The following is a 17,936-nucleotide window of genomic DNA, read 5'->3' as shown; positions in this document are numbered from 1 at the left end:
AAAAAAACAATGTGACAAGGTAAAACATTTTATTTCCAGATACCTAATCATGAACTCGTTTGGGCTAAAATGAAAGGCTTTGGATTCTGGCCTGCCAAAGTCCTGCAGAAGGAGGACAACCAGGTGGACGTCCGCTTCTTTGGTCACCATCACCAAAGGTGAGCATGGCCCCGCCTTCACCGCTGACCTCCTGGCAACCCTGGTGCCCGCCAGGTGGTCCTTGGTGTTCGGAGAGCCCCTCCGTTAGAAACAACCTGGAACTTACTCTAATCTGGAGAAACACCTTTTTTTTTTGCACTTACTATCCATTGATTTATTTTGGTTAATTATCTTTTCCTTTGTTCTTGAGAATTCAATAGAATACATAAGTACAGGGGAAAAAATTAATAAAACCAGGAAACCTACTACCCAGAATAGGAAATCACTAATACTTTGTCATTTCTACCTTCTGTTTTGCTTTGTCCATTTGGGCTTGTAAAGTGTTTACTCAGTTCCAGTGGATCAGCACGTACTGGACAGTGACCAGAGACAGTGGTGGTAGCTTCAGTGCCTGACACAGTGGGACGGCGTGAGGCAGGAGGTTGGGAGGACTCCCGGAGTGTGGCCGCTCCGCGGTCTGTGATGACTGGATGTGGTCTCAGTTGTCTTAAAGCTCTGTTCAGGGCCACACACACAGTCACTGACGGGAGCAGGAGGCCGTGTGGATGCTGTGATCTGAGGTGTGTTCAGGATTACACACGTGTCACTCCCAGACCTTGTTTTCAACCTAGATTTTTAGGTTCCTGTTGCTAGGGAGGTGTGTATAGCAAAGCCTGAAAGTTCACCTTTTCGTCATGTGAGAATACGTGTATCCCAACAGTAAAGAATGTGAACTGTACTATGAAATCATAGCTACCTCCTTCGTTGTGATGCCAAGGCCTTAACATTTATTGAGCGGTGAAGTATGGTCCTGAGTAATACTCACTAGTAGGGCTGACTGGACACTGACAAGGGTCCCCAGACATGGCAGCCGCAGGGAAGGCACCGCGTCCCAGACGTGGTCTGAAGGCCTTTGCGAGTCCTGCAGCGCCTCCCGTGTGCCTGACACGTGGGGTTTGTGCAGTTGTCACTGCTGTGAGAAGCTACACAGCAAGGGACTGCATTCCTCTCCATAGTCTTCGTTTAAATAGAAATTCAGTGGCAAGCATTTTTAGTGGAATTTAAATAAGGAATTTAAAAAATTAAAAAGAAATAAATGAACAAGCAAAAAAAAAACAAGTTTAGTGGCAAGAAACCTGCGACTAATTTCCAAAAGAGTAGTTCCTTCACTTCCTTCACAGACAGATGCGCGCTTAGCGGGCCCTGTCGGGGCAGGAGATGTAAGTGATGCAACGTGAACGAGCTGTGGTGGTTTTCGGTGTTCTCAGTGCATCACACCCGGTGTGTTCCGTCTGCCATGGGAACAGGCAGCGCATGCGAGGCAGGAATGCAGAGGACAGCATCGCGGCTCTGCTCTGTCTCCCCGTCGCAGACCGTTGTCTAGTCCCTCACCCACAGCCAGGGCTTCAGTAAGACCTGTCTCCAAAGAGTCCTTGCAAGGGTTAACGAAACCTTTATACACAATCACCGAAGCAGAGGTGCATGGTTGGCAGCAGGGACGTCATAAAGATACGCGTTACTGCAGATCCCACGTGACGGAAGATCTAGTTAACATAGAAAAACCAAGAATTCGGGCGGTTTGTAAAATGTTCGAACTGTTTAGTGCCTGAGTTACAGTTTTTCATCCACGTTCAGACAGCCTTACACTATCTTCAACCATGAATGGTATTTTTTTGTCCTTTAGTATATTATTCAGATCATATTTTAAGAGAACATGTGAGCTAATCTACTTGGGTTCTGAAGAGAGAATTACAACATTACATTATGTTTACAGAGGTTTTTTTCTTCTGAATTTATTATTTCCTGGAAGATTTAATCAAAACAGTTCTGGACAGATGGGACTCTGAGGACTTTATTGTAGAAAATACAGTTGACCCTCGAACAAGAGTGAGGTTAGGGGTGCCAAGCCCCCCAGTCAGAAATTCACATCTAACTTTTGACTCCCCCAGAAACTTAACTGAGAACAGCCATTCTGACAACATACTCTGTATTTTACACATATTCCATGCTGACGTCGTGTGTGAGGCCCTGCACAGGACAGACCCCTGCCATCCACAGCTCAGCTGAAAAAGATCCATGACCTCACAAGAAATCCAGAATCCTCTTCCTTTTCTGCTCCTCGTTACTATGTACCCAACACGATCCTTAAAGTAAATGATGAGGACGTACCTTTAAAGTTATACTCCATCTTACTAGAATACTGGATTTATCAAAAAATGAACCTTATACAATTATAATCACGAGTTTTAATGAAGCAACATGTCACACACCAAGAAGAGATGGCTTATAAAGGCCCGAGCTGCAAATTCCCATATTATTTTTACGACATTAACCATTTTTAAGTGATCATCTTGGTGGTATTGTGTACATTCACACTGTTATTCAGTGTCACTATTAATAAATACTTCTGCCACCTCATCCTGTCTTTATACATAGGTGGGAGAAAAAAACCTTATACAAAAAAATGGTCTTGGACTCGCTTATTCTTTATGCTCCGTGTGGAACACGCTGCCCTTCCTCAAGACCCTGAGCAAGTGTCACACTCTGGGAGGAACGGCTCCATGGGAGCATGATTCTTCTAGGATTTGCAAGGTTTCCTTCCCGAGGAAGAAGTAAGGGAGAGGTTGGGCCAGCCAGCAAGGCTGACTCCCTCTGCTGCAGGTTCCTGGAGGCAGCTGGGAGTCATGGGCGGGAAGAGGCACACCATTTTGAGTTCATTTGCCAACAGATCACCGAGCTGTCGGAGAATGTGTATGTTCAGGATCGACAGATGTGTAGATACAGCCAAATTAGATTCTACTTCTTTTTATTAGACTTACCCTACTTTGCAGGATGTTTTTTTTTTTTTTTTTTTTTTTTAGATTTTATTTATTTATTTGACAGAGAGAGACACAGAGAGAGAGGGAACACAAGCAGGGGGAGTGGGAGAGGGAGAGGGAGAAGCAGGCTCCCGGCAGAGCAGAGAGCCCGATGCGGGGCTCGATCCCAGGACCCCGGGATCATGACCTGAGCCGAAGGCAGACGCTTAATGACTGAGCCACCCAGGCGCCCCTGCAGGATGTTTTTTGTAGATCATATTGCATAACCCGTGGTCCTCTTTAAAGTGGAATCTGATATCTGCAGTCATGGAAGGGATTCCAAGAGAACAGGCCTGCCCGTATGAACCGCATGGAGACAATACGTCTCATGTTAAGAACAGATGTGAATCAATTTTATTTTATCCAAGGGATAAGTAGATAATTTAAGGAGAAAAAATACTCTCATGGGTCACAGATCATCCCAGGCAGTCCACACTGCTAACAACAGAAATCTGTCTCAGAAACCCTGCTTTTAAAAAGTGAAAACATACTGCCTGGTACATAATAGACAATAAATATCGTTGACTTAAAGAGTAAATACGATACTAACTCAAGATCAAATGGCAGGGAGCTCCTCCGGAAGCCAGATTTCGTCTGTGGTCTTTGTGTTAGAGTTCGGAGCTTTTAACTGTCGTTTACTTTGTAGGGTTTCTAATGAAGCACGTACTGTCAGGTGAGACACTGGGTGGAATATTTAAAAACACGTACATGGCAGTCCCAATTTCATGGGTCCAGCTGCCAGGCTATAACATTAGGACTGTGTATTGAAATTGTAAAGCACATAGCTTAGCTTGTGCTGCGAGGTGGAGGTCTGTATTCATGGCTTAGGCGTATGTGCTGTGACTCCCTCGGTCCCTTTGGTCCTCAGGCAGGGGTCTGAGCCCCCGTCACTAGGCCACCGGTGGAAGCTGACCGTGTGCGCTTAGAGGACTGGGAAGAATAAATCTGTGTGTGAGGTGCTCTTTCCCCACTTGATGCTCTAGAGAACATCTCGTGCACCTTACCGTTTTCTGTCTCATTTGTGCCCCTCCCTCCGCTGGGATTCTCTCCCCTCCTGTGGCACTTGCATCCTTTGAGATCCAGCCCAGCTGCCGCCCTCCTCTCTCCAGAACATCCCCGAGGCCCCCTGGCCACACGCCGCATCGCACTGTCCTCACTTCTTGGTTGGGACACACTCCCTTCCCGGCAGAGGCTGTGTGTGCCGGCGCCACGCAGTCCTGCCCCGAATCACCGGCTTACCCTAGCCCATCTGGGCCCTAGCTCCTGCCGCTGTCGGATGAGGCAGGATCCCACGGGCAGGCCCCATTTACTCTGGAGTGTGTCGTGCCGTCGGTGGGCACACAGGCAAGTCCAGTCAAGGTGTGAGTGCCTAGGAAAATGTTCTTGAGTTTTTAGCCTTCTTCCCAGCAGAGCTGCATGTAGTTTTGCATCCAGTAATTTTGGATCAGTATTACACATAATTCAGAGACACTTTCATATCTGAGTTCTTGGCTGCTGAACGATAAATCATTAGTGATGATTTGTGTAGTGAATACGGATGTGCTAGCAACGTCATGGAGTGGGGAACAGAGTTGGGATGCCCTTGTGTTGTATGTCCGATCTGTGTATACTCACGACCTACAGCTCTCGTCTGCCCAGAGCCAGGTGTGAGTGCCTTCCTGGGCAGGTAGGAGCTGTGACATGCTGACCTGGCTCACGGAAGCTGTGGGCAGTGCTGAGGTACGCGTGAGTCGTCCCGCTCTGAGAACTGTTCTCACCCACTTCCTCCTGGGTGAGTCTCTGCATTGCAGCCGTCACCCACGGCCGCTGGGCGTGGAGTCACCCCAGGCCCTGCTTTGCACTGGATAGAGTGTACTAGCGTTCTGGAAGTTTCTAACTGTGCCTCTGGTGTTTCTTGAAGGGCCTGGATCCCATCGGAAAACATACAGGACATCACAGTGAACGTTCACCGGCTGCACGTGAAGCGCAGCATGGGCTGGAAGAAGGCTTGTGACGAGCTGGAGCTTCATCAGCGCTTCCTTCGTGAAGGAAGGTTCTGGAAGTCCAAGAACGAGGACCGAGGGGAGGAGGAGGCGGAGTCCAGCATCTCATCCACCAGTAATGAGCAGGTGGGTGTCCCCGCGAGAGGCTGCCTGTCAGTCACTGTGGATGGGAGCGCGGTTAGCGTGCACTCCTCCCCTTGTACCACACACACGTTGGTTGAGCGCTCTGCCGCAGGAATCGAAACAGGCAGTCCACAGCCCGGGTCCTGACTCACCAGCGAGCCAGCCAGTGCGCAGCACGCCAGCCCCCGTCCCTGCCCTGTGCGGGAGCTCCGTGTGTGGGGGCTGCGTGGGCTTGAGGGGGCAGGTTACTCACGGCTCACCTGCGGGCCCCTGGCCAGTGTCCGTACTGTCTGGAATAACATGCTGCCCCTCTTATGATGCCCGCAGCTAAAGGTCACTCAGGAACCAAGAGCAAAGAAAGGACGACGTAATCAAAGTGTGGAACCCAAAAAGGAAGTAAGTGGCCCGCGTTGCAGCGTCCAGGTGGCATTGTGCTGGCCACGGTCATGACAGTTTGGTCCAGCAGTGCCCCTGAAACGCTGCCGTCAGGGGCCCCATCTTCTGCCCGCCCTCGTCGCTAGAAAAACGCGCACACCCACAGTCTGCATCTGAACTCTGATATTTACTCAGCATTATTGAAAACAAAGCATTAACCCAATCCTTCAGTTAGGTCAACGTTGAAAAACTGGAGGAAAGTATAAGTTCAGCCTTTCAAAATTACAGATTCATGCTCTAAAACCAGGTGTTCCTCTTGGCACAATTCCAGATGCTTACTCAGGGAGGAGTGGTTTAGAACTTTAGGATGTCTGTTAATGAATCTAGTCCACAGCACTGACTCTACATTGATAAGGGTTTTCTGTTTTATATATTTCTGTTTAGTCTGAGAAGCGAAGACCGTAGTGTTCATTTGCAACAAACTTATAGACGAAGTTCCTATTTCCAATTATCGTGGCTATTAATTGCATAGACGTTTTTGGGGTTTTTTCCATCGGTTTAGTTGTGCTAAAATACACAGAATTTGCTGTCTTGATTGCATGGGCTGTAATAGTAGCTCGTCACCATCGTTCTGGTCTGACCAAGCTTGCTCTTGAACCAGTGGGCGGACGGGCGGCATTGTGTCACGTCTGCGTACTGTCCTTGTCCTATAGGAACCAGAGCCGGAGACGGAAGCTGTGAGTTCCAGCCAGGAGATCCCCACGATGCCTCAGCCAATCGAAAAGGTTTCTGTATCCACTCAGACCAAGAAGTTAAGTGCCTCTTCCCCACGAATGCTGCATCGAAGCACCCAGACCACTGGTGACGGCGTCTGTCAGAGCATGTGCCACGACAAATACACCAAGATTTTCAATGACTTTAAAGACCGAATGAAGTCTGACCACAAGCGAGAAACAGAAAGAGTTGTGCGGGAAGCTCTGGAAAAGGTAAAGCTGCCCTCCCAAGGACCCTGAGCATGACAGGAGTTCTCGGATAGCATTCCCGTGGGCCCAGCCAGGCAGCTCCTTTAAAACTAGGCACATCTTGGGGCGCCTGGGTGGCTCAGATGGTTAAGCGTCTGCCTTCGGCTCAGGTCATGATCCCAGGGTCCTGGGATCGAGCCTCACATCGGGCTCCTGGCTCAGCGGGGAGCCTGCTTCTCCCTCTCCCTCTGCCTCTCTCCCTGCTCATGCTCTCTCTCTCCCTCTCTGTATCTCTGTGTGTCAAATGAATAAATAAAATCTTTAAAAAAAAAAAAAACTAGGCACATCTTAAGGTGGCATTTTAATTAATAATAATACCTGTTTTCCTTCACCTAAGACGTGTACAGCTCTTGAGGAAATAAAGGGAAGAGGTACATCCGTTAAGTAGAAACTGTGGAGGAAGGTTCTTTCGGGGGAGGTGGTCCATGTCCATCGAGGGTGGATGGTTACGGGCTACCGTTTTCATTCCAGCTGCGCTCGGAAATGGAAGAAGAGAAGCGACAAGCTGTAAATAAAGCTGTAGCCAATATGCAGGGTGAGATGGACAGAAAATGTAAGCAAGTAAAGGAGAAGTGTAAAGAAGAGTTTGTAGAAGAAATCAAGAAGCTAGCGACACAGCACAAACAGCTGATTTCTCAGACCAAGAAGAAGCAGTGGGTAAGTATCTGTATGATTTCAGTCTGACTTGTGAACATGTTCCACCCAGTGTGCGGATGGTGAAATGCTGTGTGGTGAAACTCAGCTCAGAATGACCTTGTGGAATATGGGATGTTTATACCTGAAATAAGGTCAGATGTGAAATGATCAGCTTTAAAGAATTTTTACATTTTTACTAAAAGTCCTCTCCTCTGTGAACTCCGCGACCCACGTTACTGAGTATTGCTCAGGGTTATTTTGTTGAGTATATGAACGTTCAGTGCATGCTCAGTGTGTCTGATGGACAGGACTTAGCCATCGGTGCACGTCCTGTGCCCTGACGTTTGCCCGCTAACTCCTGACACGCTTGGTGTCCGCATCACAACAGCACATTTTTAGGTTTTGCTGCATAACATTTATACATTAGATCCTTTTTACTCGATTTGCTTTCTGATGGCATCTCACTGGACTCTAACTCCTCTTAGAATCTGACACACGGTTCCTTTTTCTCCGTGTCGTGTTTGTGACTCTTGCCCTAGATTGGGAGCTCTGAGCACACCTGTCTACTTGTCTCAGCTAACTGTTGGGGAAAACGTTTTGGTCCCCAAAACTCATAACTTGGTTTTGTAATGAATTACTGTAAGAAGTGTTGCGATTCTCCACTGGATCCAGACTACATTTTGTGAAGAGGGTCTTTCTATGTCCAGTAAATGTTCCCTCAGGAAAGTGAATGTTATAAATACTGTGATAAAAAAGGGAAAAGGGAACTTAGCATGTAATTCAGAACTTGGTAGAAAAAGCAGATGAGTAAGGAAATAAATATCACCCAATGGGAATTAAGGTGTGCTCAAGATCATCACCACACAGAGTCCCCGCACTCGTCTGTAATTCTGTCTTCACGCAAAGATAAGCAAAAGCTAAAAAGTGGGCACTAGACTTACGGGAAAAACCCCTGTAAGTTTACTGAAGAATCAAAGAAATGGGAAGAGGAGGCTGGAACAGGGAATAGCACACTGCTGTTTCAGCCTTTCCCAGCTGTGAGGCCGCCGGAGCGCCCCGCGGCACCCGGCTCTCCGCTCCCTCTGCGCATCTCCAGCCTGTCGGAACAGCCGAGTTGCCGTCTGTCTGCCGGGTATGTGTCTGTACCGCATCTTCTTTGTCCACTCGTCCGCTGGTGGACTAAGCTTAGGTTGTGTGCTTTGGTAAATACGCTGCAGTGAAGTGGGGCTGCCGATACCTTTTCCGTGTCCTGATTTCATTTCCTTTGGACAGACACCCAGTAGTGGGATTGCTGGGGCGCAGGGTAGCTCTATTTTTACATCTTGAGGAACCTCCACACTGTTCTCCACACTGGCTGCACCAGCTTGCATTCCCACCAGTAGTGCACGAGGGTCCCCTGTCTCCACCTCTTCGCCAGCACTTGCTATTTCCTGTCTTTTTGGGTCTAGCCCTTCTGACAGGTGTGAGGCGGTACCTCATTGTGGTTTTGATTTGCGTTTCCCTGGTGCTCAGTGACATCGAGCGTCTTCGCATGTGCTTATTCTTGTATCTTTGGGGATGTGTCTCTTCAACTTCTTTGCCCGTTTTTTTTTTTTTACTTATTTATTTATTTTTATTCTTATGTTAATCCCCATACATTACATCATTAGTTTTAGATGAAGTGTTCCATGATTCATTGTTTGTGCATAACACCCAGTGCTCCATGCAGAATGTGCCCTCCTCAATACCCACCACCAGGCTAACCCATCCTCCCACCTCCCTCCCCTCTAGAACCCTGTTTGTTTTTGAGAGTCCATCGTCTCTCATGGTTCGTCTACCCCTCCGATTTCCCCCGCTTCATTCTTCCCCTCCTGCTACCTTCTTCTTCTTCTTCTTCTTTTTTTTTTTTCTTAACATATATTGCATTATTTGTTTCAGAGGTACAGATCTGAGATTCAACAGTCTTGCACAATTCACAGCACTTACCAGAGCACATACCCTCCCCAGTGTCTATCACCCAGTCACCCCATCCTTCCCACCCCACCCCCCACTCCAGCAACCCTCAGTTTGTTTCCTGAGATTAAGAATTCCTCATATCAGTGAGGTCATATGATACATGTCTTTCTCTGTTTGACTTATTTTTTTTTTTTAAAAGATTTTATTTATTTATTTGAGAGAGAGAGAATGAGAGACAGAGAGCACGAGAGGGAGGAAGGTCAGAGGGAGAAGCAGGCTCCCCGCCGAGCAGGGAGCCCGATGCGGGACTCGATCCCGGGACTCCAGGATCATGACCTGAGCCGAAGGCAGTCGCTTAACCAACTGAGCCACCCAGGCGCCCTCTGTTTGACTTATTTCACTCAACATAATACCTTCCAGTTCCAGCCACGTCGTTGCAAATGGCAAGATCTCATTCCTTTTTTTTTTTTTTTTTAAAGATTTTATTTATTTATTTGAGACAGAGAGAATGAGAGAGACAGAGAGCACATGAGAGGGGGGAGGGCCAGAGGGAGAAGCAGGCTCCCTGCCGAGCAGGGAGCCCGATGCGGGACTCGATCCCGGGACTCCAGGATCATGACCTGAGCCGAAGGCAGTCGCTTAACCAACTGAGCCACCCAGGCGCCCAAGATCTCATTCCTTTTGATGGCTGCATAATATTCCATTGTATATATATACCACATCTTCTTTATCCATTCATCTATTGATGGACATCTTGGCTCTTTCCACAGTTTGGCTATTGTGGACATTGCTGCTATAAACATCGGGGTGCACGTACCCCTTCGGATCCCTACTTTTGTATCTTTGGGGTAAATACCCAGTAGTTCAACTTCTTTGCCCGTTTTTGAGTCAGGTTGTTAGTATCAGAAGTTTTGTATATATTCTGGATGTTAATTCTTAACCAGATGTATGATTTACAGATATTTTTCTCAGTCTACTCTGTAGACAGTGTCTCCTGATGTACAACCTTTTAGAATTTTTATGAAGTCCACTTCATTTTTTCTTTTGTTGCCTGTGCCTTTGGTCACATCCAAGAAATCATTGCCAAATCCAGTGTCGTGAATCTTTTGTCCTATGTTTTCTTCCAGAGTTTTATCGTGTTAGGCCTTACATTGAGGTCTTTGATCCATTTTGAGTTAATGTGTGTGTGTGCTGTTAGGTAGGGGTCCAGCCTCCTCCTTTGCATGTGGAGATGCAGTGTCCCCAGCCCATTCTGTTGAAAAGACTGTCGGCTCCCCATCGAGAGGTCTTGGCATCCTCGTCAAAAGTCCTTTCACTATGTGAGGGTTTCTTTCTGGGCTTTCTGTTCACCTCCCCTCGTCCGTCTGTCTGTTTTTATGCCAGTTCACCTCCCTTCGTCAGTCTGTCTGTTTTTATGCCAGTACCACGTGGTTTGGTTACTGTAGCTTTTGTAGTAGGTTTGAAATGAGGAAGTGTGAGTCCTCCAGTTTCTCCTTCTTGTCTTCAAGTTGATTTTGGCTATTTGGGGTCCATTGAGATTCCACATGAATTTTAGGATGGGTTTTCTATATCTGAAAAAGTTTGAGATTTTGGTAGGGATGGCACTGAATCTGTAGACGGCATTGGGTCCTGCTGACATTTTAACAGTATGATGTCCTCCAATCCACAAACACCGGGTGGGTTTCCATTTGTTCATGTCTTGAATTCCTTTCAGCGGTGTTAGGTAATGTTTGTTGTGCAGGCTTTCCCTCCTTGGTTAAGTTAATTCCTATGTATTCTTCTTTGAGCGATTTTAAACAGAATTGTTTTCGTTTCCTTTTGAGATTGTTCATTGTTCCTGTTAGAAATGCAGCTGATTTTATGACTTTGCGTCCTGCTACATTGCGGTATTCATTTGTTCTAAAGAGCTTTGTTCTGGAGACTTAGGTGTAGAAAACTCTAAAGATCAAACCATATGCAAACAGGTAAGTTTATTCAAGTATGGATCTCTTTTATTTTTTTGCCTGGTTGCCGTGGCTAGAACTTCCTGTACTCTGCTCAGTACAAGTGGTAAAAGTGGGTGCACTCTTGACTTGTTCCTGATTTTAGAGGAAAAACTTCCAGTGTTTCACTGAGTGTGATGTTTGCTGTGGGTTTTTCATATGTGGCAGTTTCCTTCTATTCCTGTTGAGTGTTTATCATGAAAGGGTGTGTTGCATTTTGTCAGATGCTTTTTCTACATCAGTTGAGATGATCATGTGGGTTTTTTCCTCGTTGTGTTGATGTGCATATTACAGATCGATTTTCGTATTTTGGGTCACTCTTGTGTCACAGGACTATGTCCCACATGGTCCTGGTATAGAATCCTTTTACTGTGCTGCTAATCTTTTGTGGAGGATTCTGTCCCACTGTTCAGAAGGCATCCTGATGTATAGTTTTTGTTCCTTGTAGTGTCTCTGTCTGGCTTTGGTGTCAGGTTATGCTGGATTCACAGAATGAGGTAGGAAGTATTTCCTATACTACAGTGTTAGGGGAAAGTTTGGGAAGGATTGCTATTGGTCCTTAACTATATGCTAGAATTTACTAGAGTAGCCAGCAATTCCAGGGCTCTTTTTTATTGAGAGATTTTTATTAGTCATTCAATATGCTTAAATTTCTTTGAGTTAGTCTTGGTAAGTTTTATTCTTCTGGGAATTTGTCCATTTTATCTAGTTCTTAAGTTTTCTAAGACGGAACAGTTAATAGTACTTTCTTAAAATCCTTCATATTTCTGTAGAATCAGTAGTAAGATCCCCACTTTCATTTCTGATTTTAGTAATTTGAGTTCTCTCAGTCCATCTAGTTAAAAGATTGAAAAGATAATAAAATTGACAAAAAAACAACGTTGGATTTCACGGATTTTCTCTATTGTTTTTATGCTGTTTCATTTATCTCTGCTGTAACCTTTATTGTTTCCCTTAACAAATTTGAGGTATTGGCTGGTGTCCTTTCTCTTCACCTTGTAGGACTCCCCTGAGCATTTCTTAGAGGGCAGGTCACAAGTTCCCTCAGCTTTTGAGTATCTGGGAATTTTAAAATTTATCCCTCATGTTTAGAAGGACAGTTCTGCTGAATATAGGATTCTGCATTGACAGTATTTCTCTTTTGGCACTTTGAAGATATCAGCCCACTGTCTTCTGGCCTCCAGAGTTTCTGATGACAAAGCTGATGGTAACATATTGATGATCCTTTGCATGTGACAGTTTCTCTTGTAGGCTTCCAGAATTCTCTTTTAACTTGGGCTTTAGAAAGTTTGGAGATAACGTGTCTTGATGTGTGTCTCATTGAGGTCCTCTGACTTGGAATTCCTTGAGCTGCTTGGATATTTATGTTCACATCTTCTATCAGATTGAGAAGTTTTCAGCCATTATCTCCGCACATAATCTCTACCCTGTCTTTTCTCCTTCTGTGAGGTTCCCAGACACTGGACAGTGTCCCCCAGTCCCTCAGGTTCTGCTTGGATTTGTCTTCAGAGAATCAGTGTTTCAGTTAATGGACTTTGCAGCTCCAGATTTTCTTTTTGGTTTTTTAATGGTATTTCCATTTTGTTCACACATCATTAACTTTCTCCACATCTCTCTTTAGTTCTTTGAGCATCTTTAAAACAGCTATTAAAGTCTTTAATATCTCTGCTGTTAGGCCCTTTTCAGGGACAGTTGTTTTTTTTTTCTTTGAATGTTCCTATTTATATACCTTCATTTTTTTGTTGTTGAGGCTGAACACTGGACATTTGAATCTAATTATGCGGTAACTCTAGAACTCCTTTTCTCCGCCTTTTCAGGTTTGCTGATTTTTGTTTTGGCTGTCTTTGTGCTGAGAATCCGTCTGAGGCACAAACTTAAGGACTTCTCAGGTCTTTTCTGAGCCTCTCCTTGGGCGTGCACACTTTCTAAGCTTCCCCTTCGATGCCCTTAGTTCTGCACATACACAGCGGCCACCATGCGGCTGGAGGTGGGAGGCAGTTGCTACTGTGATAAGAGCTGAAATTGACCAAAATTCATCAGAATTTACTGTCCCCAACTTCCCCGAGAAATTGGAAGCCTTCAGGAGACTGCAGAGTTCCAGAATAGTTACTTAAGACCGATTCTGTCGATGCAGTTGTTGTACACATGGGGAGAGATGCGTGGTGCTTCACACCCTGTCATCTTTCCCAAATCCTCTCTTTAGATTTGTGTGCTGATGGGAATGAGCAGTAGAGTGAGAAGTTGATGTGCCAGGGACGCTCACACTTGCTGGTGACGGGCTAAATGCCACGGCTTCCGTGGCCCCCCTGCTCCCGGCTGCTGGGCGTGGTGCACACCACACACTCGGATATTCTTGGCGACAGTCGTGGAAGGCTGAGCCACACGGATCCTGCAGGTCTAACCACGGCCCCGATTTCTCCCCTGCAGTGCTACAACTGTGAGGAGGAGGCCATGTACCACTGCTGCTGGAACACGTCGTACTGCTCCATCAAGTGCCAGCAGGAGCACTGGCACGCCGAGCACAAGCGCACCTGTCGCCGGAAAAGATGAAGGCGGGCTTTCCGGGGGCCTCCGGCGCGCACTCTTCTCAGACACGGCGGTTTTTGTTTCCAAGAAGCCAAAATTGTTTAGAATTTGCTTCCCATTTTGCACCAGCCTTTAAACACTTTTCGTGAAGAAATTTTGCACAGTAGTTTAAATCTTTTGTTAATGCTCCTCCGGAGTTTTTCAGGGGGTAAAAGTAACATCAGTGGAGGGTATTATTTTAAATAAATTTTAATTGAGAATTTGTTGCATTTTCAGCAAATTTTAAAACATTTTTAGGTTTTACAGAGATTTTAACCTTTAACAACAGATCTTTAAAAAAACAACAGGTGAATACAAGCGAGTTTAACAAAGACACATTTAAAATAGATCTGAATGTAAGAACTACAGAACTGTTTCAGAAATAAAACATACTACCTTGATGTGGAATTTATTTCTTAACCTTGTTGAGCTGGTTTTGTTCAGCTTAATTTACTGTTTAAAGGCATTATCTGTTGGTTATGCCAGTGGGTATATGATTGAATTTAGGGAACAGGGTTGACACAGCAGGTGCTAGTCCTGCATATTTTTTCTTAAATATTTCCCAATTGTGTTTTTCATTATTTCTTTTCAATATATAACTTTTATAACAAATTATTAGCTTTGATCTTGTAGTTTAAAATTGCAGGGAACTGGGGTAATCTTTTACTGAGCTGGATCTTAGAGAAAATGAATATTTAAATTTTAAAGTTTGCACATTTCATCTTTGTCCTAACGTGAGTGCTTGTAACAAGATAAACAAAAAATAAAAAGCCAAAAACTACCTTTATCCATCCATGAAATTATAGATGAGGCATACAAATTTCTTTAATGCTTCCCTTCCCTCCCCAAGTATTATCTGATTGCCTATTATCTGGTGTCACCTCGTATATTGTAAATTAATACTAAAAGGAAAGAAAGCACTTAAGTTTCACAGAGGCCGTTATGTTTGTAGTAATGGGTCATTGCCTACTAATGAACTCCATCACTGTACACAGAATGAAGAATAATGCATGTTAATTTTCTTGTATTAAAGATGCCGTGATTTGTAAAAAGTCTGTATTTTGCGGAATGTCTGGATTAAGAAGCATTACCAATAGGAATGGATCGATAGTTGAATAATGATTTTTTTATACATAGATATATAAAATTCAGCCAGGAAAACTTAAATTACTTTTTTTTTTAAATCTCGCCATTTGTTTTTTCAAAGACTGAGCTTAGACCAAGTCAAATTCCCATTTATCATTTAGTTATTTTTAAAGGTTAGAGAAATAATTTGTAAATATTTATTTAGACCTTTGATATTTATTAAAGCAATTACACACCATGGAAGTGAGAGAATCAGGAGGAAAACCTTTTTAAAAGTTTTCTCCAGGTTTGTCAGGGTCACTCTAAAGATGAAAATGTAACTAAGTCTTCTGTGAAATAATCCTCCATCCAGTCCTGATGCTGTTGAGGTGGTGACACGAGTTAATCGACAAGCTGCTGCCTGGCGGCCCACTCAGCACCGTGCCTGAATAAGGCAGCGACTGGGCGTCTTGTTCTCCCCCCCCCCCCCCAATTGCTGTGTGATCGTCAGCGTCGCCATGGTGCCGTGGTCTGACTGAGACGTTGTAACCGAGAACACTTACCTTCTCTGATTGTTTTTCAAGTTTTAAAACTTCGATCCACCCCTATGAGAGCAAGTTATTGTGGAAATATTTTTGGTGTAAAATCATTCCAGAGTATGTACTATTTAACTGATAGCTGCATGAAAGTAAGATTCGTGTTACTTTGGCTTTTTTGTCTCCGTTGACACGGTTGCACATTTCCAAGTTACTACAGCGTGAAAACTGTGTGTTAAAAAAAAAAAAAAACAAAATTAAAAAAAAGAGATTGTGGCCTGGTTTTGTAAAAGTTTAGGTAAAATTACAACTGATTGTTTTAGGAATCATTATTAAAAATTTTCTGCAAATCATAAAGCTATATCAAGGTGTTGAGCTTAGCCACTATGCACATTGTAATTTACTCATTGTGGCTGTCCAGTTCTATGATGCATTCTGGCATTTTGTAAGCTGCTCTGACTAGCAATATATAGATTCATTTAATGTGTTAACATTGGTTAATAAATGTATTTAAAAAAACTGGCTTTAATAAATTGGTTTGCTATAGGGGAATGGGTGAAACCCGCAAACACAGCCAGATCACATGGTAGTTTACCATCGGTGACTTCAGCTCCTGTGGAGGGTCTTACTCATTCACATAAACATTTGAGTTGACTTTCATCAGCCTTCAAAAGACTGAAAGTACTTTCACTGTTTTGCGAAAAATTTAGGCCCATTTTCTTAACCCTTATGCTCGGCTGAACACTGACCACATCTTGCAACTCCATCCCATGACGCCCATGTCTGAGAAGGCCGGTGTCACCCCCCAGATCATCACGTAGTGCATGGCTTAGCCCTCACCAGTACCTCGTTCCATGGTTCTCGACTCCGGAAGTTAGGATTGCAGGAGAGCTTGTTAGGGCGTTGCTGGGCCTCACCCGCAGCATCTGCCCTGCTCACCACTTCCCAAGTGCTGGTGACATGGCCATCCCTTCATGAAAAGCCACCTACATTCACAAAATGAGCTGCATAAAATTTTAGTATTTCACAGATTCCTAGGGCCCATCTACAGGCTCCCCACACCCCAGAAGGATCCAGGTCCCTCAGGTTACAAATCCCTAATCCATGGGATTGGACAGGCAGAAGTTTGATGGGCAGGGAGGCAATAGGGGCCTTGTTGACCCCAAATCAGACCCTCTCAGACTCGTGCATGCAGATCACCTGGGAATCCAACTAAAACGCAGAGTCTGACCCGGTAAGTTTGGGGTTGGTGGAGCTGGTGTTCTGCCGTTTCTCATAATCTTCGAGTGATGTTGATTCTGCTGGCCAAGGGTCACAGCGGAGAGGCAGGGTGTCGACAGGCATGTACATTAACAAAGCTACTGCGCTAAATAAAAACCACAAATAATGCTGTCAGATGAAAACCTTTAATGTCGGGCACATAGGTAATTTTAAATTTTCTAGTAGCCATATTAAAAGGGGCAGGTGACATTCAATATAATACATCTTAATCTAATATGTCCAAAATATTTCAGTATATAATATACCAATTAATGAGACATTTAACTTGCTTATTTGGCACCAAGTCTTCAAAATCCAGTTGATAGTTTTAGGCTTTTAGCCATCTCCATCTGGACCAGCCACATTTCATTCACATGTGGTTGATGAGTATCTCAAAAAAGACCTTTGTCTTAAGTAAGGCCCCATCCCTGCCTTACCTGTAGGCAGTACTCATTAAGCAAATGTATATTCGAGAGCCTACTCGATACCCAGCAGCTGACAAGAATTTGCCAGAACCTGAGCTGAGGGGATGCTCCTCGTCTGTTTCCGAGTCTGAGATTTAGAGTGTGACATTTCAATTAGGCAGCCCTGGAAAGGGATCCGAGGGATTGCTATGGCTCTACATAGGGTTTGAACACTTTTATCCAGTCCAACTTCTTAATCTCACAGTGGAGAGAAAGCTGAGGCCCAGAGCTGCTCAAAGTCGAGACCCATGGTCCCAATATCAGCCCCTTGAAGACTGCAGGTGGCTAAATAAAGTCTTGCAATGGTAACAGTCCCCATCTTCCAGGAACAGGGCAGAGTATAACTGAAGGTGTAGGACATTAAGGGTATTCAGAAGACAGTGTAAACAGCATTAATTTGTTCACTCGTTTAACAAATATTTGATCTACAGCATCTGTATTAGATGCTGAGTATATAATCACGAGGAGAATAGACATTTCCTGTCCCCATAGTTTATGATCTAGTGAAGGCATTCAATACATACAACATTCTACTTAAAAACCAGACTTTAGTGCAATGAGGAAAAAATACAAGACTATAGGATATAGAGAAACCATAAAACTTAGAAGGCAGAAGAATTGGGGAAGGCTTACAAATTTTATCTGTAAGGGTGAGCAGGAGTTGGCTAGAGAAGAAAGGCATTACAGAAGACCCAATATTGATTTGGGGATGACTCATTTTTCTCCTTTCTACTTTTACTATGCATATTATTTTTAAAATCAGGAAGAGTTTGAAAAAAATTCTTTGCTGAAGAGGCTACGTCGTTAAGGGTCATGGAGAGTAACGAGAGAGATTTGATGTGGTTAAGGAAGCTGAAGGACAGGAAAAGGGGATGCTGTCATGGTGCTGGAGAATAATGGAGGGTTAACTGCATGGTGACTACAGAAGAGGGGGTGGTATGAGAAGATTAGAGAACCTGCTCTTGAGAAGTTTGTTAATGAAGGGGAAAAGAAAA

The 17,936-nt window shown here is 44.5% G+C and overlaps 1 protein-coding gene across 9 annotated transcripts in view; it reads left to right on the top strand.

Moving 5' to 3' along the window:
- Positions 1 to 14,794, top strand: part of ZMYND11 (zinc finger MYND-type containing 11) — a 72,767-nt gene extending 57,973 nt beyond the window's left edge. For 7 of the 9 annotated variants that reach the window (XM_021690898.1, XM_044915559.1, XM_044915562.1 and 4 more), the window contains 6 exons: positions 40 to 158; positions 4,897 to 5,104; positions 5,429 to 5,497; positions 6,190 to 6,462; positions 6,970 to 7,155; positions 13,479 to 14,794. In XM_021690898.1, coding sequence (XP_021546573.1) covers positions 40 to 158; positions 4,897 to 5,104; positions 5,429 to 5,497; positions 6,190 to 6,462; positions 6,970 to 7,155; positions 13,479 to 13,601 — 978 coding nt within the window. In that variant the 3' untranslated portion in view covers positions 13,602 to 14,794. The remainder of the gene's footprint in view (positions 1 to 39; positions 159 to 4,896; positions 5,105 to 5,428; positions 5,498 to 6,189; positions 6,463 to 6,969; positions 7,156 to 13,478) is intronic. The other 2 variants (XM_044915561.1, XM_044915557.1) reach the window with 1 other exon arrangement.
- Positions 14,795 to 17,936: the final 3,142 nt, after the last annotated feature.

The sequence above is a fragment of the Neomonachus schauinslandi genome, chromosome 5, assembly GCF_002201575.2.
Source record: "Neomonachus schauinslandi chromosome 5, ASM220157v2, whole genome shotgun sequence".
NCBI lineage: Eukaryota > Metazoa > Chordata > Mammalia > Carnivora > Phocidae > Neomonachus > Neomonachus schauinslandi.
This window is presented reverse-complemented; position numbering and strand designations above follow the sequence as displayed.